The following is a 25704-nucleotide window of genomic DNA, read 5'->3' on the forward strand; positions in this document are numbered from 1 at the left end:
GGATATTGTTCCTAATCCAATGGGGACAAATGTATGTATTAGAAGTACCTAGTTCGCACCTCGGTTACCCTTTATTATTGGATGCCACTGGTATGGTTAAAAAGCGGAAAATTGGGTATTATCGAGGGCTACTACCCCTATACCCTATTACATGAGGGTCCCTTTGTCTCTATGACAGAAGATGATGTAACATTAATATAGAAGCTAGGGCATGAACTGAAACACTACACAACCAATCACCCGATAAATACAAATTCTAAATTTTTAGCAATTCGTCTAGACACATTTCTCCACTTACTGATATACGGGGCACAGTCTGGCTTTGTAGCAGGACACCAAGTTCATGGTCATTTGCACATTGCACTACTTTCCTGTGATCCGATGCCTTTAGATGCTAGAAAGGCATTTGACAGGGTGCAGTGGTGTTTATGGAGGCGAGTTTGCTGAGGACTACGGTAGCCTCTAAGGGGCATATTACCAACAACTAGCGATAATTATCGCTATGTTGGCTTAGCGGCAATATTTTTATCGCCGAGCTGCAGCGATTTTTATCGCTTAGGAGCCTTGCTATTATCAAGGTTTATCTCCTAAGCGATAAAAATCGGCCGAAATGCATGAATATCGCTGAAAAGTCAGCGATATTCATGCATTACCGAGCTAATGCTCTTAGCCATGTTATCCACCTCCCATTGGATAACATGGCTAAGAACTGCTCAGGGGCAGGTGTTAGCTTTTGGAGATATTCGCGCTTAGCGCGAATATCTCCAAAAGTTGGTAATAGGAGATAGCGATGTTAACGACTGTTTCCAGTCGCTAACATCTTGGCACGTCCACTTTGCATCTCATTAGTGATAAATATCACTGACATGCAAAGTGGGGCCCAAGATGGTCGCTATCTCCTACTAGCTGTTGCTAACTGATGTTAGCAACAGGTAGGTAATAGGGAGATAATTTTATCTCCGCTTTCTTGGCTTTTAAAGCCAAAAAAGCGGAGATAAACCCCCTTGATAATATGCCCCTAAGTTCGAAGATCGGATATTCATTTACCCTAGTTCTAAATATAGAATACCGAGAGTTACTGCATGCCCGGCTCATCCAATAGAGGTAAACAATTGATTGCTCACCTTTGGTAGCGGCCAAATTTCTGATTGTACACAACTAATAGAAACGAGGGGTCATGAAACTGTTTTCTGCACAGCGCCGGTGCAGAAGGACTCTGTGCATTTCTTTTTGGTGTCTTGAGCACATACATTAACTCGGAATGTTCTGCTAACAGCAGAATCTGGAAACACAAAGGGATAATTGCTGCCCTGTGTTTCCGAGTTTTGTTGTCACAAAGGAATACACTCATTCTAAGATCTCGATTTAATAGATGAGCAAAAGAAGCGCGCAGATCCCTTTTCAACGGTGCAACACAGGAAATGGGATCATGATTTAGCCCCAAGAGCTGCTGTGCGGGTTTCATGAACTTTGGGACATTTTGGCTTTGGAGAAGATGTTGCATGACTTCACTGTGCAATGTAGCAAATTCCCAGCGGTTAGTCCCCCTTATTGCAGTTATTTGCTAGAATTTACATCACCTTGATGTGCCCACAAAGACATCAAGCTTTGGATTGGCATTACTAGAGACGGTGGTGGGTAAATTTGAAATTCCTCCCATCACCTTATGTGTGTCTGTTGTAAGTCCCTCGGTGGCCAAGGGTGTGCCCAGACTGCGGTCCCTTGCTCACTGTGCCATAGTCTCCAAGCTACACCTCACTGATGAGGTCTAAGTAGGCAGCACCCCTTCTGGGATTGCTTGTGTCCCCGTCTGAAGGGGGCCTCACTTGGCAGTCGGGGATAGACTGTTCCCATGAGTAGACAGAGCATTACTGAGTTGTATACGATGGAGCCTTTATCTAGAGTGGCACAGTGGGCAAAAAACAATGGATTGGAAGGCAACTCTGACTAGTGCCAGTGGTTCGACTATTTGCAAGCATTCCTCCCATCGCTATTTGTATGACCACTTTTGAAATTCCTCAAGATGTGCACACAAGAAGAATTAGGAGTTATCTCACTTATGCATTCATTAATAATGTGTTGTTCTCAGATTTTAAAGGGTAGGCGGTAGAGTGGACCGGGGTTCCAGACTCAGTTATCTGTTGTCTTTTATGTTCCGTGGGGCAAGCATAGCTCAGATGCTCTATTGGGTCACACTGTGCTGGTACAAAGTACTCATCACATGCAGATGAACACTAATGAAACCGTTTTAGACCCATTGTCCCCTTCACCCATAGGGCGCCCCATTTGAGATAAACCAATTACAAATCGTGTGACATGAACTCACTTTTAGTAGCTTAGCCTGGAATGCACAGTGAGAATGTTTCAGAGCTCTGTATGTACCATCATCAAACAGCAACCCAACTGGGAAAACGAACTTAGCAATCTACACAAAGTTTAAATAAAAAGTGAATGTTTTAATGGAAGGATAACATAAGCATGGAGAAAGTCCGTTCAAGAGATAATAAATCATGATTGGAAAACAAAACTGAAGCCCATACAAATTAAGCATCAACATTAGTGGCCACTGGGAGGCATCAGCACGCCCAGAAATCTTGTCACTGGTGTGTTCAGGGAGGCTAGTAGGGTTGGATGAAGTCAGTAACTCTGTACTGCAGGCTCTGCCTCTCAGTGAGAATTCCACTGGTGTTGTGAAGGCAAGCCTTGCAGCACAGGCCATAGGGCTCAAACACTGGGTTATGCTGGGTATTTTGAGGTCAGCTCAAGGATTCCTGTCCTCATGAAAAGAGTTAAAGTGGATCCCCAAATCTAATTGTTAGAAAATCTGAGAAAGGGTCCACTCTGGTCAACTTTTATTCACATCAACTTTCTTGTCTTCCTCCAGCTCCAACGGCCCCAGGAGGCAGTTTCTATCCCCAACAATGGATTCACTGCCTGGACTCCAGACAATATCTTCTATTATTGCTTCATTGGACCAGAACTGACTCAAGGATATGTTCTTACAGGAGACATCCTCACCGCTGTGGCTCTTTCTGGCCCTCTGGTTTTCTTTCACTCGTCCTGATGGGCACCTTGCTGTCAGCTGCCTTTTTGTGCTTTAGCGCCGGGACGCCCCTTTGCTGGGGCAGCTGCGCGCTCTTACAAATCAGCCTAACCTAACCACAGATCCTTAGTTTACAGTCAATTCTGAAAAGGAGGCAGCTTGAGCTAGGGTCCTTAAAATGCCTTCTAGTAGGTCATTCAACCACGACATTGGCCCAGTTCTAAAATAATTCCCACAAACAACCCCACACCCTTTCATCACATGCTGCCTGCCTTTGGGGTGGATCTGGTAGCTGCCACATTCTCCAGCATCCTTTATAAAGGCTCAGTCTGATATTGATACATGTTTAAATTCGGAGACAAACTCCCATCCCAGCGACAGACCCTTCCTTACATCCAGGTTAATTTGGTAATCTTTAAGGCCAATCTCTACCCACCTGGGATCCCTCCCCAAGGAACAGCCCTTTCAGATTGTAAAGTAATTGGCACTTGAAGGGTTAAATGCCCTTTTTTCGTTGCCGCCACTCTGAGAAGACATGGACTGTAATCCCATTCAATATACTAAAAAACAACTTCTAGGTGGCAGGACTCTTAAAAGAGTGAGATGGGTATAATCGCTCCATACTAGAGAAGGTGTCATAAAAATATGAATAATTTTAAGTTGGTCTCAGGCAGGCAATATTGCACATTTAATGAAGATAAATGATTTAGACCAGATCTAGTTTCAGATTTTTGCCTCTTTAGGTCAAACTGCTTAAAGGGTCTGATTTGACCCTATTATCAATAATACATTTTTTTTTCTTTATAGAGTTTTATATAGCACATATTAGACCTGAGACATCGGGTATCGGAGCGCTTTACATAGCACCAGTTTCGTCACAGATGGATACATTCATTTTTGTTAGGCACAGGGAGATTAAGTGATTTGCCGAGAATCACAGGATGTTGAGCGTCGTTACTGAGACCCGAACTTCGAGGTCGACCGCTCTAACCGTAAGGCTACATCCTCTCCCCTAAGTGAATAAGGCTTATTTTTACATTTAATTCAAGACGCCGGCTTATCACACAAATGCCATGCTAAATGAGGTGCAATCCTTTTGCACCCAGGTTATGGAACTCTCTCCCCCCCCGAACTCCTAGGGCAACCGTTGCTTGCTCTCTTCCGCAAGGCTTTAAAAACCTGGCTTTTTTCGGAAGCCTATCGGCAATAGTCCACTTCAGCCAATTGCATCTCATTTTTGACCTGCCTTGGCCCCTTGATGCCCTTGGGCTAAGTTGCTGCTCTCTCTGCCAATCTACTCTGCATCGCTCTACTCTACGCCGCTGTACTCTATGCCAATCTACTTCAAGACACTCTTATCTACACTGCACCACTGCACTCTAGACCATTGCACTATACAACACTTTACTCTACTCTGAAACAATCTACTCTATGGCACTGAAGCCTGCACCACTCTGTTGCACTCTGTGCCAATCCACTCTATGTCACTCCACACTATGCCACTCAATGTTATACCACTGCTCTCTATGCCACTGCACCCTACACCAATGTTCTCAACACCACTGTACTCAAAACCAATAAACTCTCCCCCACTGCACCCTATACTAATCTACTCTGCCCCACCACACTGTACACCACTATACTCTACAACACTGCACTCTAAGCCACTCTACACCATTGTATTATGTCACTTTACTCTGGACTACTCTACACCACTGCTCTCTGCACCACTGTATTTTACGACACACTACTCTGCAGCACTGCACTGTCTGCCACTGAGCTCTGTGCCACTCTATTCGACGCCACTTTGCTCTATGCCATTGCAGTCTGCTCTACACCACTTTACTGCACTCAACCCCAATGCACTCCATGCCACTACTGTGCACCACTGCAGTCTACACCCCTCGAGTCTAGGCCACTCCACTCTGCACCCTTTCACCTTACACTGCACTCTACGCCACTAATCCATGCCACTCCACTCTACCCTGCACCATCCCACTCTGCACCACTCCACTCTACACCAGTGCACTCTACTCTGAAACAATTTACTCTATGCCACTGTACTCTATGCCACTGCAGTCTATGCCACTGCAGTCTACTCTGCACCACTCAACTCTATGCCACTCTACTGCACTCTAGACCACTGCACTCTATGTCACTACACTCTGTGTAACTCTACTCTACACCTCTGCACTCTATCCTGTACCACTGCACTCTATGCCGCTTCATTCTACTCCACACTACTCCACTCTGCGCCACTCCATTATATACCATTGCACTCTACGCCACTGCAATCTATTCTGCGCTGCTCTATTCCATGCCACTGCACTCTACGCTACTCTATTTCACTGCACTCTATGCGAATGCACTCTACATTACTTTTACTCAAAACCAATGCACTTTGCGCCACTACACTCTACTCTGCACCACTGTCTATACGCTACTTTACTCTAGACCACTCTACGACACTCCACTCTGTGATGCTCTACTCTATTAAACTCTACTCCACTGACACTCTTCTCCACTCTGTGCTTCTCCTCTCTACAGCACTCTGCTCCACTCTATGCATTCTACGACACTACTCTACTCTGCGACGCTCTGCAAAAATCTGTTTATACCACTCCATGCCACTTTATTCTACTCGATTCTATGACACACTACTCCACTCCTCTCTATGTCACTCCAATCTATGTTAATCCACTCGGCTGTATGGCACTCTTCTCTACAACACTCTACTGCACTCTAAACAACATCCTCTATGCCACCCCACTCCACACCACCCCATGACACTATATGCCACTCCACAACACTCTACTCTGACACTGTCCTCCACTCTACGCCACTCAACTCTGTGCCCTTCCACTCTACGACCCTTTGCTCCCTCCACGACACTCCACAACACTGGAAGCTACTCCATTACACTCCACTTCACTCCTCTCCTCTCCACGCCACTCAACTCTACAGTATGCCACTCTGCGCCACTCCATAACACTCCATTGTACTCCACTTTATGGCACTCCACTTCACGCCACTCTCTTTTTCCCAATAACTTTTAGCCATTCTGGTGCACAACTTTGCTAAAACATATTGGCAAAGTCAATAGCTCTCACATAGGTGAAACCTATTGGCTTTGCCAATGCTTGTAATATGTCTGTTCACCATCCATGCCAGCCACGTTCCAAGACAGGAAATCCGGCATTCCCTTTAAACATAGCACATGTAAGTCTGATATTGGCAAATCATCATGATGTGATAACTGAGCGCAATAACAATTACTCATGATGATCTAATAGGACACAGTGGCACCTAGTCATGATGCGCTAACTGGACACAGTGGCAGCTAGTCATGATGCGCTAACTGGACACAGTGGCAGCTAGTCATGATGCGCTAACTGGACACAGTGGCACCTAGTCATGATGCGCTAACTGGACACAGTGGCACCTAGTCATGATGCACTAACTGGACACAGTGGCAGCTAGTCATGATGCGCTAACTGGACACAGTGGCAACTAGTCATGATGTGCTCAACTGCATTCAGTGGCACTAGTCATAATGCACTAACTGGACACTCTGGCAACTAATCATGATGTGCTAACTGGACCCAGTAGCAGCTAGTCATGATACGCTAACTGGACACAGTGGCACCCAGTCATGATGCGCTAACTGGACACAGTGGCAGCTAGTCATGATACGCTAACTGGACACGGTGGCACCTAGTCATGATGCGCTAACTGGACACAGTGGCACCTAGTCATGATGCACTAACTGGACACAGTGGCAGCTAGTCATGATGCGCTAACTGGACACAGTGGCAACTAGTCATGATGTGCTCAACTGCATTCAGTGGCACTAGTCATAATGCACTAACTGGACACTCTGGCAACTAATCATGATGTGCTAACTGGACCCAGTAGCAGCTAGTCATGATACGCTAACTGGACACAGTGGCACCCAGTCATGATGCGCTAACTGGACACAGTGGCAGCTAGTCATGATACGCTAACTGGACACGGTGGCACCTAGTCATGATGCGCTAACTGGACACAGTGGCAGCTAGTGATGATGCGCTAACGGGACACAGTAGCAACTAGTCATGATGTGCTCAACTGCATTCAGTGGCACTAGTCATGATGCGCTAACTGGACACTCTGGCAACTAGTCATGATGTGCTAACTGGGCACAATGGCAGCTAGTCATGATACGCTAACTGGACACAGTGGCATTTAGTCATGATGCTCTTACTGGACAATCTGGCAACTAATCATGATGCGCTAAGTGGACACAGTGGCGACTAGTCATGATGCGCTAACTGGACACAATGGTAACTAGTCATGATGCGCCAACTGGACACAGTGGCAACAAGGCATGATGTGCTATCCGGACACCGTGGCAGCTAGTCATGATGCGCTAATTGGATACCGTGGCAAGTGATCATGCTGTGCTAACTGGGCACAATGGGCCATTTTGCAAAGTATTAGTGATGCTAATAGTGGAAGTAATGTAAACTGGTTGTAATATAATCAAACATTACGCAGCTGGCTCAGCTAGATGGAAACCCAACAGCCTTGGCTACATGGACATATTGAACATTGAGCGGGATGGGCGAAACGAGCACTAAGGACCAATGTTAATTAAACAGCTTAATTTAAACTTTAATACGGTGAGAAAGTATTATCAGAAATGGCAGTGATGTGCTGCCTGGGCATAAGGTACACCTGGATACAGCGCATGATGGGCACCATGGGTACTAGTCAAGATGGGCTACCACGTCACAATGGCAACCAGTAAAGGTGTCTGTGGTGGACAGTGCCAGGTGGCCATGGACATGCAGCAAACAGTCAAGAAAAGTATTGTTGAACACATTGAAAACATATGTGGTGCTAACTGGGCATAATGGAAACTGTCAATCAGGGGGCTGGACATTATCGAAACAGCTTTGCATTATAAACTGAGCATGATGAAAAGCAAACCGTGTATCTGAAAATAAAGAGGTGATCTCGAACTTTGTTTTTTTAATATAACAATAGAAGAAACGGCAATTAGACACTTTTAAGCACTTATTAAGTCTTCATTTAGAACAAGAATTAAGAATCTTTGATGGGGTCTGACAGTTTCATTTATTTGGGTTTTTTAACAAAAAAATTTATTTTCACACACATAAAACGTGATCCATTGGTAACAGGTGAACAAACAGGCACAGAACAGTCAAGTGGCAGGAAACAGCAGCTGGGGGAACAGACATCTGGGTAAGGTCTCTCCACACTCAGGGTGTAGAGGAGCATGGGGGGGAGGAAGAGGACTTGTGTTTTTTGTATTCCCGGCTTTATGTACAAGTAAATGACTATGAATAACAGAGAACAACATGAATCCTATAGATAAAAAGATAATATGTGTATGTATCTCAATCTATTTTGTGTGTTTACTCCTCAAGGAGGTTTGGACAACTGTTTCTTGCAGTGAAAGCTCAAGGGCCCCATTTGTGTAACCGCAAGATGACAATGTAAGTTTTCTCCAAAAATCCTGCCATTTTTATATACAGGTTTAGGTGTCTGATGTGGGTGCTAATCTCATCAACATAAGTGCAGGTGTGTCACTGATTGTTACAAAATGTGAACAATCAGTGATACACCTGCACTTCTTCTTATTGTCATTTTCTATTTCACAATTTTGCATGCATGGAATAATGGCACCAACCTGTACCCACTTGAGTGTATTGCAGGAATACATTACAATGCAAGCTACACACATTTAAATTGCTAATGCTTGTTATTACATGGTTTCACATGTTTTAGGATGTAAAAACATGTTTTTGAAGCAGAACATTTCTTACAGCAGTTCCTATAACAGTATTCACTTTGATATTTGATATTGTGGCAGTTGATGGTTCAGAAGCTGTTGTGAACTCAGTGTTGCACTCACAGGCGCTAGAATTGAATAGAAAGGGCCCAGATTTCTTTACATTTAAAGGGAATGTATTTATAAGACAGCAAAGGAGACCCATTGATTGGTAAAGAGAGAAGCACAAGTGAACCAATTGACGGTGCAGCGGCAAGTCTTGCTGTACATACAATCAGTTCTGTGATTTATGGAGAAGCGCCCCACAACTGTTTGACACATATGTGTATCTGATTGTGTGATACATGTAATACCATCTGGATTACGGGTTTGAGTGGTTCTCTTCTCTAAACAACTCATTATTCTCCTGGGAGGAGTATGAGTGGTTGCATCCTCAAAGTCTGCATTTTGGAAATGGTAATCCCAGATCCCCTTCCATGAGGGCCCGGTGGTTTGGATCTTACCAACAAGGACTCAAGTTGCTGGCTCTCAAGTCTTGACGGGATTGGTTGGTTCTTGCAGGCAATGGTTGAAGGGTCCGATGGTGGCAGTGCTCTGGACTTTTGGGTTTGCAGAAGGGCTCTTCCGCCCCCTGCGGCTTGTTAGCTATGCAGTGTTGCACTGTAGAAGGTAACTCCATGACTGGTGTGTAGGAAAATGAAACTAAGGTTCGAACTCTGGTGCGACACGGGTGATCTTGGGATCACTGGTATAAAAGCACATGGCGTGAACTCTAATCTAGGGAGTGGATCCTAGGTGCATGCGCTGGATCCTATAACATGGATCCAGGGAGCAGATCCTACAACATTGTCATGGGGCACAGACCTGGCGTCGTTGCTATCGGGAGCAGACTCCTGCCGCCTGTGGATCATGCGATTCAGCACACTTAAATACTTACCTCCTAACTGCATTGCCAATGCCACAGGGCTTTGGCAAGGAGTGTCTCAAAAGAGGTGAGGACCTGTGGGAGATTGGGATAAGAGCAGAGGGTGCTAAAGAGAGAAGTTCATGGGGGACATAGTCATCACAGACACAGATATGAGGCACAGAAGTCCACAGGTACAGATATAACATGAAGAACACCGCCCGGGGAAGTCCTAGTAGCATCTCATTAGAAAGGTGTTGCAGGAAGCGCCTCGAAGACAGTCACAGAGTTTTCCAATTCGTGGTCCGTGCTTCAGGGCACAGCGTTCTCCTACATCGCACTGTGGGTTTAGGGCAGAGGGAGGCACATAGAGGAGGGATCGGGACAGTTGTGCAGGATGGAGGGAAGACAGAATAAATAAAGATACAAAAAGGTAAAGGGGAAGAGAACGTGCATTGAATGTATTGGATAGGATAGAAAAGAAAAAGAGGAAATACAAAAAAAGTGAGAGGGAATACAAAAAAGAGGAATTATTGGATGGGGAAGGAGGGAAAAAGAGATTGATAAACCGTTAGCAAAGAGAAAAACAGTAACAAAATGGTCTGTAAATAAATATGTGGTGTCATGTTTGCCTCCCCCAGTGTAGTCTCCTGCCACATTTCACTTCCATTTCCGCTACTCTGAAAGTGGCAGCACTAGAGCATGAAAATCAATAGGGAAGAGAGTCTCGAATAATGCAGTTCACACCACCAATATCAAAATGTTAACATGTAATCATGAACAGGAAGTATGGAGCGCACTACCTGTTTATACTTCCTTGTGGCAAGAGTAGAGTCATCATGGCAGATACTGGTATATGTGTCAACATTTTGAAACTGGAAAAAGTTTTTTTTTTTTTTAAATAAACATTTGCGGGTATTTATTTTCTCATTGACTTATATTGAAGCAGGGGCAGTTGTACGCGAGAGACTGCTAATATAAAGTCATCTGGGCTTACAAAATAGGGAGTCTCATACTTGAACCAGGTCTGTTGGCATGAATGCAATTGTGACGCGAAACTGGTGACCCCCATTAGCCCCTTAAATTTAACAAAAAACTTTAGGGCTTACCCTTACCCTGTGATCACCTCGATCAGATCCCTCACACAGTAGTCCCTCCTCTCTCGTTCTTCTGATTCAGGCACCATCCATGAGCGTGTGGTGATTACCCCATACATGACTTGCTACACGTGCAGTCGGGTGGATTTATGCCTGATGATGTGCTTTACATTTATAGAAGCGCCTTCTGCCCTACACTGCAAACCCCAAGCATCCCCTGCTGGCACAGTGCTTCGCATCAGGTTCCTCTCTGGCCTGCACTGTGCCCTCAAGGCACCCTTTAACCCAAACATAGTAACCTTTTGTACTGCACGGTGGGCTCTGCAGACCCTGTGACCTTCATTGTTTTCTGTGACTGCCCTCTGACCCGCACTTTCTGTTTTTTGGCCTCTTGACCCTCACCGTGCCCTCTGAGTTCCCTTTCACTTGCACTGCACCCACTGGGCGCCCTCTGACTTGCAGTGCCTCCTCTAACCTCCATGTGACCTTCACTGTGCTTTCTGAGCATCCTTTGATCTTCAATGTGTCCTCTGAGCTTCCTTTGTTCTTCAATGTGTCCTCTGAGCATCCTTTGATCTTCAATGTGTCCTCTGAGCATCCTTTGATCTTCAATGTGTCCTCTGAGCATCCTTTGATCTTTAATGTGTCCTCTAAGCATCCTTTGTTCTTCAATGTGTCCTCTGAGCATATTCTGATCTTCAATGTATCCTCTGAGCATCCTTTGTTCTTCAATGTGTCCTCTCAGCATCCTTTGATCTTCAATGTGTCCTCTCAGCATCCTTTGATCTTCAATGTGTCCTCTGAGCATCCTCTGATCTTCAATGTGTCCTCTGAGCATCCTTTGATCTTCAATGTGTCCTCTGAGCATCCTTTGATCTTCAATGTGTCCTCTGCGCATCCTTTGATCTTCAATGTGTCCTCTGAGCATCCTTTGTTCTTCAATGTGTCCTCTGAGCATCCGTTGATATCTTCAATGTGTCCTCTGAGCATCATTTGATCTTCAATGTGTCCTCTGAGCATCATTTGATCTTCAATGTGTCCTCTGAGCATCCTTTGTTCTTTAATGTCTGAGCATCCTTTGTTCTTCAATGTGTCCTCTGAGCATCCTCTGATCTTCAATGTGTCCTCTGAGCATCATTTGATCTTCAATGTGTCCTCTGAGCATCCTTTGTTCTTCAATGTGTCCTCTGAGCATCCTTTGATCTTCAATGTGTCCTCTGAGCATCCCTTGTTCTTTAATGTCTGAGCATCCTTTGTTCTTCAATGTGTCCTCTGAGCATCCTCTGATCTTCAATGTGTCCTCTGAGCCTCCTTTGATCTTCAATGTGTCCTCTGAGCATCCCTTGTTCTTTAATGTCTGAGCATCCTTTGATCTTCAATGTGTCCTCTGAGCATTTCTTTGATCTTCAATGTGTCCTCTGAGCATCCTCTGATCTTCAATGTGTCCTCTGAGCATCCTTTGATATCTTCAATGTGTCCTCTGAGCATCCTTTGATCTTCAATGTGTCCTCTGAGCATCCTCTGATCTTCAATGTGTCCTCTGAGCATCCTTTGATCTTCAATGTGTCCTCTGAGCATCCTTTGATCTTCAATGTGTCCTCTGAGCCTCCTTTGTTTTTCAATGTGTCCTCTGAGCATCCTTTAATCTTCAATGTGTCCTCTGAGCATCCTTTGTTCTTCAATGTGTCCTCTGAGCATCCTTTGATATCTTCAATGTGTCCTCTGTGTATCCTTTGATCTTCAATGTGTCCTCTGAGAATCCTTTAATCATCAATGTGTCCTCGGAGCATCCTTTGTTCTTCAATGTGTCCTCTGAGCATCCTCTGATCTTCAATGTGTCTTCTGAGCATCCTTTGATCTTCAATGTGTCCTCTGAGCATCCTTTGTTCTTCAATGTGTCCTCTGAGCATCCTTTGTTCTTCAATGTGTCCTCTGAGCCTCCTCTGATCTTCAATGTGTCCTCTGAGCATCCTTTGATCTTCAATGTGTCCTCTGAGCATCATCTGATCTTCAATGTGTCCTCCGAGCATCCTCTGATCTTCAATGTGTCCTCTGAGCATCCTTTGTTCTTCCATGTGTCCTCTGAGCATCCTTTGATCTTCAATGTGTCCTCTGAGCATCCTTTGTTCTTTAATGTCTGAGCATCATTTGTTCTTCAATGTGTCCTCTGAGCATCCTTTGTTCTTCAATGTGTCCTCTGAGCATCCTCTGATCTTCAATGTGTCCTCTGAGCATGCTTTAACTTGCACTGTCACCACTGAGGCTTACTCCCCTTCACAGTGCCCTCTGAGCACCCTTTGACCAGTACTGTTTCCACTAAGGTCCCTTTCCATCACAATATACTCTGAGCACACTTTGACCTGCAGTGTCCTCCAAGCACCCAATAACCTGCACTGCCTCTACTCAGGATAGTGCCTTCACAGTGTACTCTGAGTGCCCTTAAAAATGTGCCACGCACTTTGCGCCTCCATTGGCCAGTTGTGTCTCCTCTGATTTGCTTTGAATGTGCCGTCTAAGTACCCTTTCATCTGTGCTGTACCCGCTGAGCGCCCTCTGCCTGCACTTTCGCTTCTGAGTTGCTTTGACTTTCATCACCCCTTCTGAGCATCCTTTGGCCTATACCATGCCCTCTGAACACCCTCTAAAATACTTCATGTCCATGAGAACATCCTTAACAACATCATGTCCCCAAGCATCCCTAAGCACCATCTGACATGTCCTGTGTCTACCAAACACCCTCTGGCCTGCATTGTATTCCGTGAGTGCACCATGCTTTCTGAGCACACATTGATCCAAGATCTTTCTATGAAGTGATTTTGATTTTGGATTATCCATAGATAAGACAAATTCCAAAGACTCTCCTAAACAGTCTCTATCCTGGTTGGCTTCACCCCTTCAGGGTCCCTCTTTCCTCACCCACCGTTTCTGAAGTATTCCCAGGAACACAGCCCTGGCTGCTCAAAAGCCACTATATCTTGGTGGCATGTTGTGTTTTTAGGTCTCGCCAAGGCAGTGCATGCGCTGTCCCTTCAAGACATCCTGTATCTAGAATATGGGCTTAGAGCACTGCCCATCTTTTTAATTGGTTCCTCTTTCTGTCCTTCGTAAGTGCCAGCTTTTGTTTGGTTAAATAGATTACTAGCCCCTCCTTTTGGCCTTTGTATTCTCCCATACGGATTGCCTCTGTTACGTGTGCTCTTCCACTAACAGTTATTTATGATACTCTGTGAGCACAGTTTTTTTTTGTGGCTTGCCAGCTGCTTGAACAACAACGCGATTTGTGCCAATCTTGTTTGTGGCTTGTTTTGTGTTATAGTCGCACTCAGTTGCACTTGCCCCAGGACAGCACCATCACCCGTCTCCGCAATCCACCCCCAACACCTCTCCCAGCTCGCTGCATGCCCTGTCAATTTGCCCCCCTTGGCGGCTTCTGTTAATGCATTTCAAAACCAGCGTAAACCTGCACGAGGGGATGCGCACATTTCGCCTCAGTGTTTTCCTTGCTCTCCATTGGGGCAGGGAGCATTCTTTCAACAAGCCACACAGCCATGCAGCAGCTAGCCCTGACCCCAGACATCGACACAGATAGAGAGATGCCCGCCATGACCCCGGTGTCTCTGGTGCAGGCGTGCCATAGCCTGGCGTCCTCAGCATGGCTGCTCTCATCCTGCTGCTTCATGCATCTGCTGTGCCTGGACTTCATGGTGGCTGAAAAGGAAGACCCTGTCTTGGGAGAGCTGTGCTCCAAGAAAAGCAAGTGTGGCCACTATGGGGAACACTCTCACAAACAGGATGTCCAAGGGGTTGCAGTCATGCCAACAGCCCAGGACCGGCTGGCCTGTGGCCTGCACAGCACACACTTCACCATGCCAAACCTTCCCCTGAGCTGAGTGCTCTTATCCCCAAGGGCAACTGTACCTACCGGGACAAGATCCGACACGTAGCAATGCACAACGCGTCAGTCGTCGTTTCCTTCAATGTTGGCTCTACCAATGCTAATCATACCATCACCATGCTGCATCAAGGTGAGAGCTCGCTGCGCTGAAATGTGCCTGGGACATAACGGGTCCCAAGGGTTCACGTGCGGAAGTAGCGCTTACCATAATCCTCTTAGGGTCATTACCGTACCTCCTGGCGCAAACTCATTCACAACGGTCCTGACGTAGACTCACACCTCAGTCGTAGCGGTGCTCCAGGTGCACATCTCCACCTGCCTCATACTCGCTTTACTTCCCTGTTCAATGCTACCCAACCTCATTCATACCCCTCACACCAGTATTACATCAAGGCTTACCTTTTAATTTACTGCTGGCAATCTGAACCGATGACCCTTGCATGGAGCTTTGCATATATTGTATTTTACACATTTCTCACAGCACATATGTTATGTTTAGGGGCTGGCTTGTGCTATGCACACACAATGACATGATTTCCTACTGCGGTTAATGTTAACATACTATTAATCAAAAGAGAATGGACACTGGTATCCGCAAAAAAACCAATAGTTTTTTGTATCGTAGACCCTCATAGACTTCCTGGGAAGTGTCAAAGCGGTATATCTTTTCTCCGCCCCATCAGGAGTCTGGGCATAGTCATCGGATCTACGATTGACGTGCAAATGCCTGCCTCACCAGAGGCTACTTCTGGTATTCTGCAGAAGTGTCCAGAGATGAAAAATGGTTCTTTTCTTAAAAAAGGAACTGGCTAGATCAGAAAATGAAAAATTTTAATAAATACAAAGAAATAGCCACTCTTAGTAAAAATTCAGTGTTGATATGTAAGTAGCTGAGTTATGAGGCTACTATATCTTTCCAGAGGTGTCGACATGTTTCAGCTCTACAAGGCCCACAGGGGTCAGGGGAGCTTTCGTCAGGACATAAAACAAAACACGAAACAAAAAAGGGGGGGATCGCTATGTCTAACGCACACTCCTTATGTGTGGGTTAAATTTACAGAAAGGCTGGAATTTCCAAACTGTGAAGAAAGAAACCAACAGATACTACTATAAGATGCTGCAGTGATCAAGCTTAGCAGACATAAGCACATAGTAAACAAGCAATCATTATTTGCTAATAACGACTAACCTAAGTTTGAAGGCTAATCTGTGTTCATTTTTTGAAAATACAGAGAGGGAGTGGGAGAAACAAACGAGGGCTGGTAAGGGAGTGGTCATTTGGTAATGAGGTTCTATATCTAGACTCGATGGTGTGTAAGTCTAGAAGCTCTAGGTGCAAAGTTAAGGGTGTTATTTTAGAGACTGGAGGCAACAGGATGTCAAATTGGAAACGAGGACATTTACAAAACCAACAGCTAAGAACTGCTTACTGTCCTATTACAGCTATCATCCCCGTCCCTTACGGGACAATCTTCCATACAGCCAATTCTTGCGACACAAACGAAACTGTAGCAAAAAGGAAGATTACAAACAACAAGCGAAGGTTCTATGCCAAAAGCTGAGAAAGAGGAACTATACACCGGCCATAATATCCAAATGTGAAAAACGGGCAAAGTACCAACCTAGAGACTGCCTGTTACAAAGCACACCGAAAGAACCAACTAAAGATCTGGTCACGTGTGTTACCACTTTCTGCCCAGCCACTTACGATGTCCAGAAACTCATCAGAAAGAACTGGCAGATCCTGACATCTGGAACGCTGAAGTGGCCCAAGCCAAGGTTCGCAAACAAGAGAACAAAAAATATCAAAGATGTCCTTGTCCACACAAGACCGAAGAAAACGCAAAACAAACCCACAATGAGAGATGTACAAATGATGCCGGTCACTGGACACTATCCATGTGGTACGTGTGGAGTCTGTAAATTCACGACCTGCACAAAGACATTGCAATTGAAAGATGACCTACTATGGACCCAAAGGAGCCATACAAATTGCAACTCCTCACACGTGATATACCTTATCACATGTCCTTGCCAAAAACAATACATCGGCATGACCTGCCGAAAAGTCAAACTCCGGATAGGGGAACACCGGAGCAACGTCAGATTGAAAAAGAGTACAACAAAATTGTGTACACACTTTGTGGAAGCAGGTCACACATGTGACGATTTGAAATGGACTGTATTAGAAATGTTACAAGTGAAAGACCATAATGCAGAACGGATTCTTTTCAATAAAGAGCAAAGATGGGTGGACCGCCTAAAAACTGATGAATTAGGAATGAATGATCACATTCCTTGGCACCAATTGTACTCGTGATATAAAGTGCAACACAGTATGTCCTCATCTTGCCTAACCATACTAATGTGGACACGTAAAAAAATGTGCTTCCAAACTGAAATGAGTTACCCGACTTTACATGACCATGGTGACTAATCTTGCCGTAAAACGAGAATTTAATTTAATATTATTCTTCTGATATTTACGAGCACAATACAATATCCACATTTTGTAAATTTAGAAATGATAACCCCCTCGGTCTATCCTGTAATCTACCCACCATCTTACTACTGAAAAATAGTCCGTTTTCAGTGGCAATGATCGCAATAAGTAAGTGCCGATCACAGAACCCGCCCATAACCGGGGGCAGAGTCAGCACAAGGCTTCAGAGACTGGCCGCATGGGTAAGCATGGCGTCTACACCTTCCACACCGAGACCCAGGTAAGACTAGCGCTCACTACTAACGAGAGACGCCTGTGTCTTCCCACACCAGTATAATTTCCTGCCGCGACCCTGACTCCCCGCTGAAGTCCTACTACGGACTACGAAAGGTAACATTTTGGGGCTGTGCATGGGGTGTAAGGCCATATTTAATCACTATAAAAGAACTGCTTCAAATGTGTTTATTGAATATAACGCAAAAACCCAACCCGCCATAGGTAGACCCAGCACTTTAAAAGTTTACTTTAAAACGGGTGAGCGAGTGAAATCTGTATGCATGCAAAAGACGGAATACGAAGGCTAAACATAACTATGAATGTTAATCCGCCACAGGCATACCCAGTGCCGCATTGTAAGTTTATGTTATAAGCGTGCAAGTGAACATTATTTATGTGCATTCGTATTGACTGACTACTGCACGAGGAATGCAGAGACACGCAGTTACACTTGAGTTTTCAGCTCCCGTACCTCCGTTTCTAATAACAATGAGCACAAGAGCTCATGATGGCAACAACAGACATCCTGTTGCCTCCAGTCTCTAAAATAACACCCTTAACTTTGCACCTAGAGCTTCTAGACTTACACACCATCGAGTCTAGATATAGAACCTCATTACCAAATGACCACTCCCTTACCAGCCCTCGTTTGTTTCTCCCACTCCCTCTCTGTATTTTCAAAAAATGAACACAGATTAGCCTTCAAACTTAGGTTAGTCGTTATTAGCAAATAATGATTGCTTGTTTACTATGTGCTTATGTCTGCTAAGCTTGATCACTGCAGCATCTTATAGTAGTATCTGTTGGTTTCTTTCTTCACAGTTTGGAAATTCCAGCCTTTCTGTAAATTTAACCCACACATAAGGAGTGTGCGTTAGACATAGCGATCCCCCCCTTTTTTGTTTCGTGTTTTGTTTTATGTCCTGACGAAAGCTCCCCTGACCCCTGTGGGCCTTGTAGAGCTGAAACATGTCGACACCTCTGGAAAGATATAGTAGCCTCATAACTCAGCTACTTACATATCAACACTGAATTTTTACTAAGAGTGGCTATTTCTTTGTATTTATTAAAATTTTTCATTTTCTGATCTAGCCAGTTCCTTTTTTAAGAAAAGAACCATTTTTCATCTCTGGACACTTCTGCAGAATACCAGAAGTAGCCTCTGGTGAGGCAGGCATTTGCACGTCAATCGTAGATCCGATGACTATGCCCAGACTCCTGATGGGGCGGAGAAAAGATATACCGCTTTGACACTTCCCAGGAAGTCTATGAGGGTCTACGATACAAAAAACTATTGGTTTTTTTGCGGATACCAGTGTCCATTCTCTTTTGATTAATAGTTACTAAGATAGGGGAATTGAATGGACCCTATTTTTCCTCTTCCCTCCATTTTTTCTCAATAATGTTAACATACTGCACCTTTTATTTAATGATTTTATCCCTAATATCTGCTTAGCTTTATGGCCAAGCCTCAAATATTTTTTTTGTTTTTTTGTTACTAAGCCAAACCTCTTTGCTTTTCCATGTAAGGTAAATACCATGATTGCCCAGTATAAATATTAGTTATATAAAAAATACGTTCGTACCTTTGATAGGCTACACTTAATTTTGGTAGGTCATTTTAAGTTGTTTTACTCCTGCATTAATAGAGTACTCCATGCCACCCAAGTCTCTTTGGGGAGAGGTGAAGTGATGGGAGGGTGTATGGTTCAATCATCTGTCATACAACGTTGACTTTTTTTTGTTTTTAATTGAAAAAACTTTGCGTTAGGATCTATCTAATAATTACTTAAAATGTGAAGATAGTTTATAACGAAAACTGTATTGTTAAGCGTTATGATTTCTCGATCAGTCTTTCACACTCTAACTCTCAAATAATAGTGTTATATGTGCTTTTCATTAGTTTTCAATAATGCACAATTTGTTGTCCTCCTGTAAAAGCGAAGGTATGTAAAGCCCCCAGTGCAGAGCCTGAGTGAGCAGCAGCAGTGTCAGGAGATGGCCTCCTTTTATGGTGTTTGCTGGACAGGACTTGAAAAGGCAAATTTATATTTTATTGTGTTATGGCCTTTACAGCCATGGAGGGAGCCATAGGAGTCCATTTCATTTAGACATCACGTGTCCTCATTTAAAGTGGAGACAGGGTAATGAAGTTACATTTATTTTGAATCTGCAATACAACACAGTGAACAGTGGCAGTCCATGAACTCAGATAGAGAAAGGTCCATGCACTGCTCAAACAATTGTGTTCATAAATTCAGTGCATAGTTTTCAGTGGAAGGTGTGTTAAATCTGTCATCTTATTGCGTAAAGCATAACTTGCCCCTAACGCTGATTCTTCAGGCTGTTCAATACTCTTATGATGCAGTTGCACACACAATGTTATAGTGCTGTTGACTTGCATCAAGGCACTTGTTTTCCTGTTTGTGCGTTAAAAAGCCTTGGAATGTGTCCATTAATGTTTCCAGGGGCAAGCATGTATTCCTGAATCGGACTGCATGGCCCAGTGTATAGTAATTGTATAGCTATTCAATCCCTGGTGGCACAACACCCAGGATAATGTACTGCATCAATAAACACTTATAAGGTCCCAAAGGCCATTGCACTCCAAACCAAAACACAAAGGTAAAACACATTGTCATTTACAACACCAATAGCGCTTACTCTTGCAAATGCAAGACCTATTGATTTGCAAATGCTTGCTTGGATCTATTACATCAGAGTACAAAAGTCTTGGGGTCAGGATAAATAAATGTAATGGTAAAGAGTGAAGTAAAAAATGTGAGATTGTTACCTGAGGACTCTTCCCATTCAATTCATGAATCTAAGAAAAATGAATTCCTAGATAAAGCTCAGAATTCCCCAAGGTTTTTGAAATCATAATACAATAATGAGGAGTCTGAGATTAATCTAAAACCAAATGGGACCTTATGGCTCTGTTAAACTCATTTCTTTTCCTCTCCTCTCACTGAACACTCCTATTTTAAAATAAATATTGTGCTTTACTTTCAAAGCTATATATGTTTTTGAATATTACCCTTTGTCCTTGCTGCTTCCCACCCCCTTCAATGTTTACTTTCTGAGTTGGCCCCTCCCCCCAGAACAGATGTTCTCACACGCTTTCTCCTCCATTTTTAAGTCTTGGCTCAAGACAGTGTAAGTGCTGCTTTAAAGATACATGTTGTATATACTTTGTGGGCTTCAGCCCACCCATAGGCTTGCCATTTGCTGGCTCCACCATTGCTCTCCTATTCTATCTCCATATTTGTCCACAGTTTGCATGCTTCATACCTCTTCCTGGGTTTAGCCATCCCCTAGAGTAAGGATTAATTACTACTATCCTTCCACAGCTCCCAGTAAAGCAACGGTTAACTAGCATTTCTACAACACAATCTACCACTGAAAAAGATGTGCGGGCTACTGGGCTACGCCGTTTTTCGCATTGCGCCGCCTCCAGCCGCTGCCTCTCAATTTGAACCACCAGCAACAGAGTTCCATCCGCCTGCCCCACTGGCTCTGACATGAGCCCGAGCACGCATGAATGCATCTTGAATTACAACCATTCTTGGTTTCCTGCTGTACATTACTAAATACATTGCAGGAATCATTGTCAATATATGAATTCAGTAACGAAATTGGAGAAAACGCCTACAGCTTGCAGGTTTGAGCCGTAACAGGCGTTTACGTGACACATGTTACACTAACTGAAAAAGGAAGCTACGCACACCAGAGGTTCCGAAAGGCATTTGCTGTTGACTACATTTCCTGACTTGCAACAGTCACAACTCCGCATCCTGTGATAGCATGCTCCGCTAGGAGATCTCAGCCCATGTCTCCTTCGATTTGTGTATGGGTCTTGCTACCGTTCGGGTTGGCTAGTTTGAACCTTGAACCCTGACCTCACGCACATTACGAGCTTCTGATTGGATGATCGCTGCTAAATGTCAAAAATTTGAAAGTTGTCTGTGAAGTGCTAGAGAAGAAGCGTTCTGATACCTGAAGTTAGATAGGTTAAATAACCATTGAGTGCACAGTAGCACGAGAATGTTTATGACGGGTATATACCTTACTGTAAAAACAACAATTGATGGACAGAATGCAGAACAATGTCATACATTCACCCCAGTACAGAGATCTGGGCCTAAATCCATTGTTTTTATGCACTCCACACCACCCCAGTTCAGACATGACCATATGCAAATCAGCCTTGACCCTGTGCCTCATGGGAACAGTCCAGCCCTAACTGCCAAGTCATGTCTTTCCTGGACCGGAATCAAGCATCCTAGGACCGGTTTCTGGCTATCAGCCGTCTTCAGCCAGGATAGCTTGACTCCAGTGGTGTGGTCCATCAACTGTGGTTTTTGCATTTGTCACCCCGAGTGGGATGGGTATGCTCAGACGTGAGTCCCATGCTCTCCACACCACTGGATTCAAGCAAGCCGGGCTGAAGACGGCTGGAATGCCAGAAACCGGTCCTTGGAAGCTTGTTTCCGGTCCAGGGAAGGCATGGCTTGGCAGTTCGGGCTGGACTGTTCCCATGAGGCACATGGTCAGACTGATTTGCAAATGGCCATGTCTGAACTGGGGTGGTGTGGAGTGCAAAAAAACGATGGATTTAGGCCCATATCTCTGTACTGAGGTGAATGTATGACATTGTTCTGAATTCTGTCCATCAACTTACTGTTACGCCGGTATACTGTATCAGCGTAATGACCGAAGACAGCTGGATAACTGGGGTGTCAGCTAAGGGCACGTTAACACATTTTTTATAGCAGACCCGCTGTGCATTGGTGGGTAACATTTCAATGTGCACAAACCTCTTGTTTTCGGGTTACCATAAGGCTCCATGTTGTTGTTAGTATCGAAAACTAGCATTTGTATCACCCAGATGCCTTGTGTGAATCTCCTGGCTTAAGGAATCAATGCAGTGTGGTACTTATGCTCTCAGTTTAGTTTAGTTGAAGGGGAAATTAACCTGCGATTTTCAGACCCTTTGTGTTGTCCAATGACTGTTTGCGCCAGGATGGAGTGAGTATATTAAAGTGCAGTGGTTCTATGTTCTCTCTTCACTTGCTCTATCACCTTAGTGTAAAGGCTGTTGTGGTTTCAGTGGGTGCCATGTTGCGAGGTTATTTACGCACAAAAATAGAATTTTCCTTTCCTTCTATGAGAACATGTACTACATCTAGACACGTACTATCCCTTAATTTGATGTCTGGGCAATGAGTTGTTGAAAGATTTGAAGCTCCCCGCCTTCATGTGCCACTTCACGAGCCTTCCTGCCAGGGAGGGATGTGTCGCCTCCTTCGCGGTCGGGCCTTTGTCTATGACTACTGGGAGTGTTCACACCTCCTGGCAGAGGGTCAGATTCCTGTCTTTTTTTGTTGTTGCAGTTTTTATATAGTGCGAGCTCGGCCAGAAGGTTTCAGAGCACTTTACATGTGCACCAAATACGTTGCACAGCAACACATTCATTTTTGGTAGGTACGGGGAGATTAAGTGATTTGCCCAGAAACAGGATGTTTGAGCCTCCAGCGAGACTCGAACCTGGTTCCCAGGCTGTAGGCTGTCAGCCAGGGCACAGGAAAGGCTGGGGCAACCAGGTGGGCAACCATTAAGGTAGCCACCTGGGTGCATGTCACATTACATCCGGCTTTAGAATAAGTTTTGGTTTAATTAGACACATTGTTTGACATTAAATATGACATATCTCAATTGGACCCCAGGTGCTAGTCCCTGTTAGCCTCTGACTCCTGACCACTTATGGTAGCCCCTAATGGAAGGAGGCTACTAAAAGGACATATAAGCTTGCACGTATATATCCACACTTTAATATAATGCACCCTGGCTTATGGGCCAGGAGGCCTAGCTTAGGTGTGACTGACATATATTAAAAATAATGTTGTGACTTTGCCACTCATGGTGAGGCAGGCCTGCTGTCATCTGTTTCCCTGGGTCACTCGGGCTGGCACAAGCAATGCTTCAGCCCCTGGTGACCCCTTTAGTACCCATGTCCTGGGTACCTCTGGTCCTACTAACCAGGGACTTATTATTATTATTATTATTATTATGTTTGAGCTTGTAAAGCGCACTGTTACCCGGAGGTTTCCTGGCGCTGTGTAACGCTGGGGAACCCGTCCTGGCTTTCCCTGTGGGATGGTCCCTGCTGGGAGTCCCCAAGGTGGAGCCAGGCATCCCCGGCGTTGGAGGGGCCGTTTGTGGAGATTAGGCAAGCTGATGCCCAGAGTTGCCGAGTGGGACCCATGGTTAGAGTAGGCACCGAAGCGAGAATTATCGAGTCCGCTGACCAAAGTCCACGACCCTGCCGCGTCGGGAATTGAACCCTGGTCCCGGCCGACTTCTGCTCCCAGGTCTGCCGCCACTAACCAGTGAGCCACACCACTCCACTTATAAAGGGGTTAAAGTCCTTACCAATTGGGGTTGCCAACTCACATACATCATTTTTAAAGAGAGAGCACTGATAAGTTACCCTCTGACACAGATGGTGCCATAATGCCATATTAATGGCAGAGTGTGCCCTATACAAATGCCAAATAACAAAAACAACAATGAGTGAAAAGCTGGGGTGTTGTGGCACACAGGCCAATGGGAGTGTTCAGGCCGCCTCAATGCATCCTGGGCAAGATCCAAGACTCAAATATCGATTGCGGCCTTTGCTAAATTAAGTTTGCGGATTGGTGTCGTTAGGAGAAGAGGCACTTTATCTTCAGCTGTACCGCGGCTGCCGCAGCTGCTACGACAATAACAGAATGGCTTGCCCAGGTCTCTGAGAATATTGCCTGGTCTTTTTTTACATAATTCCAAATTATGCAAAATCTATGCTATTTAATACTCCGATCCAGGCATTTGTGCCTGTGCTAGAAGCACAAATGAGGTTATAATGTAAGACCATAAATGATAATATTGTCTAAAATCTATTTTTGCAAGGTAAAAATAAAAAATAAAGCTGGGCATTGTGCCAGCACCATACATCAAGGGATAGTCACAGCTCAAGTATTCTTCCCCCATAGCACAGCCGTAGCACTGGTCTCGGACAAGTGAGCCATGCAAATAATCACAACATAAGTATACTAACAATTAGTGTGTTGATTTGGGACAATTTGTTGGCAGTCACCATACAGTCAGGAGTATATAACAATCCTGGATCTTCTTGGGTTCCTTTAGATTTGTTTCATTGTATTTTATGCAGAGCTCGAGTCGGGGTACCACGCGGGTGGACGGTGTCCCCCCACTTATTTTACCGGGAGCTCGATAAATTTAGCCACACATTCACACTTTGGCCTCTCTGGGGCAAGATCGGAGCTCATTCAGAACGCTGCTCACGCGCTGGCTTCTCTGATGCAATCGCATCTAAGGGGTGAGCGAGGGGAGGCAATGAGTTTGATGGTGCAAGCCACCTTTCGTGGCGTCACTTCCTGTCGTGACGTCAGCGTCCCTCCACTTTTTTGGGGGACTTGTGCCCTGATTTTATGCATACAAAGATCCAGTAGCGTAGAAAGGGGGGGTGGCACACCCCGAGGGGAACGCGTTTCGGGGGTGATGGTCTTCCTCCCCGCTTTTTCCTGCGAGTGTCGCGGGGCAGCCGCCATGGAATTGCCAGCATCCCCCTCCCCACTCTTATATACAAACACAGGGGCCACCACGGGCGGTCAAAGGTCTATCTACACCACTGCAAAGAGCGTGCGATGACTGCAAGCACATACGTAAACGTGATGAACGCGGGCTTGTGTTTTGCTGAGGATGGTTTTCTCAATGATTTTTAATTACCCAGTTATAATGATTTTTTAAGATACAAATTTCGAAACCAAAGTGCAGGCCTGCCAACTCACACGGTGTGTCACACGATTTCGACTCCCTTCACACGGTCACAATGTGATAGCCACATGGTGGCAGGAAAGCCGAACTGAAAGCCACCGCAAAGGTGCCTCTGCAGCATGTCTTTGGAGGCAGTAAGCATCCTATGTCCATTCAGAGGTGTGAAAACAACCCAGGGCGTCGGCTACAGTTTCAGCAACCCTTTGTTTTTGTGTTTTTCAGGGGGGGGCCTAGTGAGGAGCAGAGAACCTTTAGGTAGCTCTCGGCAGGAGGCCCCGCCCCTCCAAGGCACCACCCCTTCCTCACATAGTCGGGTTTATTTTTTGAGTTGGCAGGTACTCCCTATATAAGATCGAGCGGGAGGCGACAGAGGCTAGGAAAATAACTGTGCTAAACTACATGGTTATTGAACG

The 25704-nt window shown here is 44.9% G+C and overlaps 1 protein-coding gene across 1 annotated transcript in view; it reads right to left on the reverse strand.

Annotated features, from left to right (window-relative positions):
- Positions 1–8916: 8916 nt before the first annotated feature.
- LOC147673623 (cocaine- and amphetamine-regulated transcript protein-like) overlaps positions 8917–25704 on the reverse strand; it is a 30141-nt gene continuing 13353 nt past the window's right edge. The window contains exon 3 of the mRNA XM_086947538.1: positions 8917–10084. Within this exon, the coding sequence (XP_086803664.1) occupies positions 9977–10084 (108 nt within the window). The 3' untranslated portion in view covers positions 8917–9976. The remainder of the gene's footprint in view (positions 10085–25704) is intronic.

This window comes from Lissotriton vulgaris, chromosome 12, assembly GCF_964263255.1.
Source record: "Lissotriton vulgaris chromosome 12, aLisVul1.2, whole genome shotgun sequence".
NCBI classification, from domain to species: domain Eukaryota; kingdom Metazoa; phylum Chordata; class Amphibia; order Caudata; family Salamandridae; genus Lissotriton; species Lissotriton vulgaris.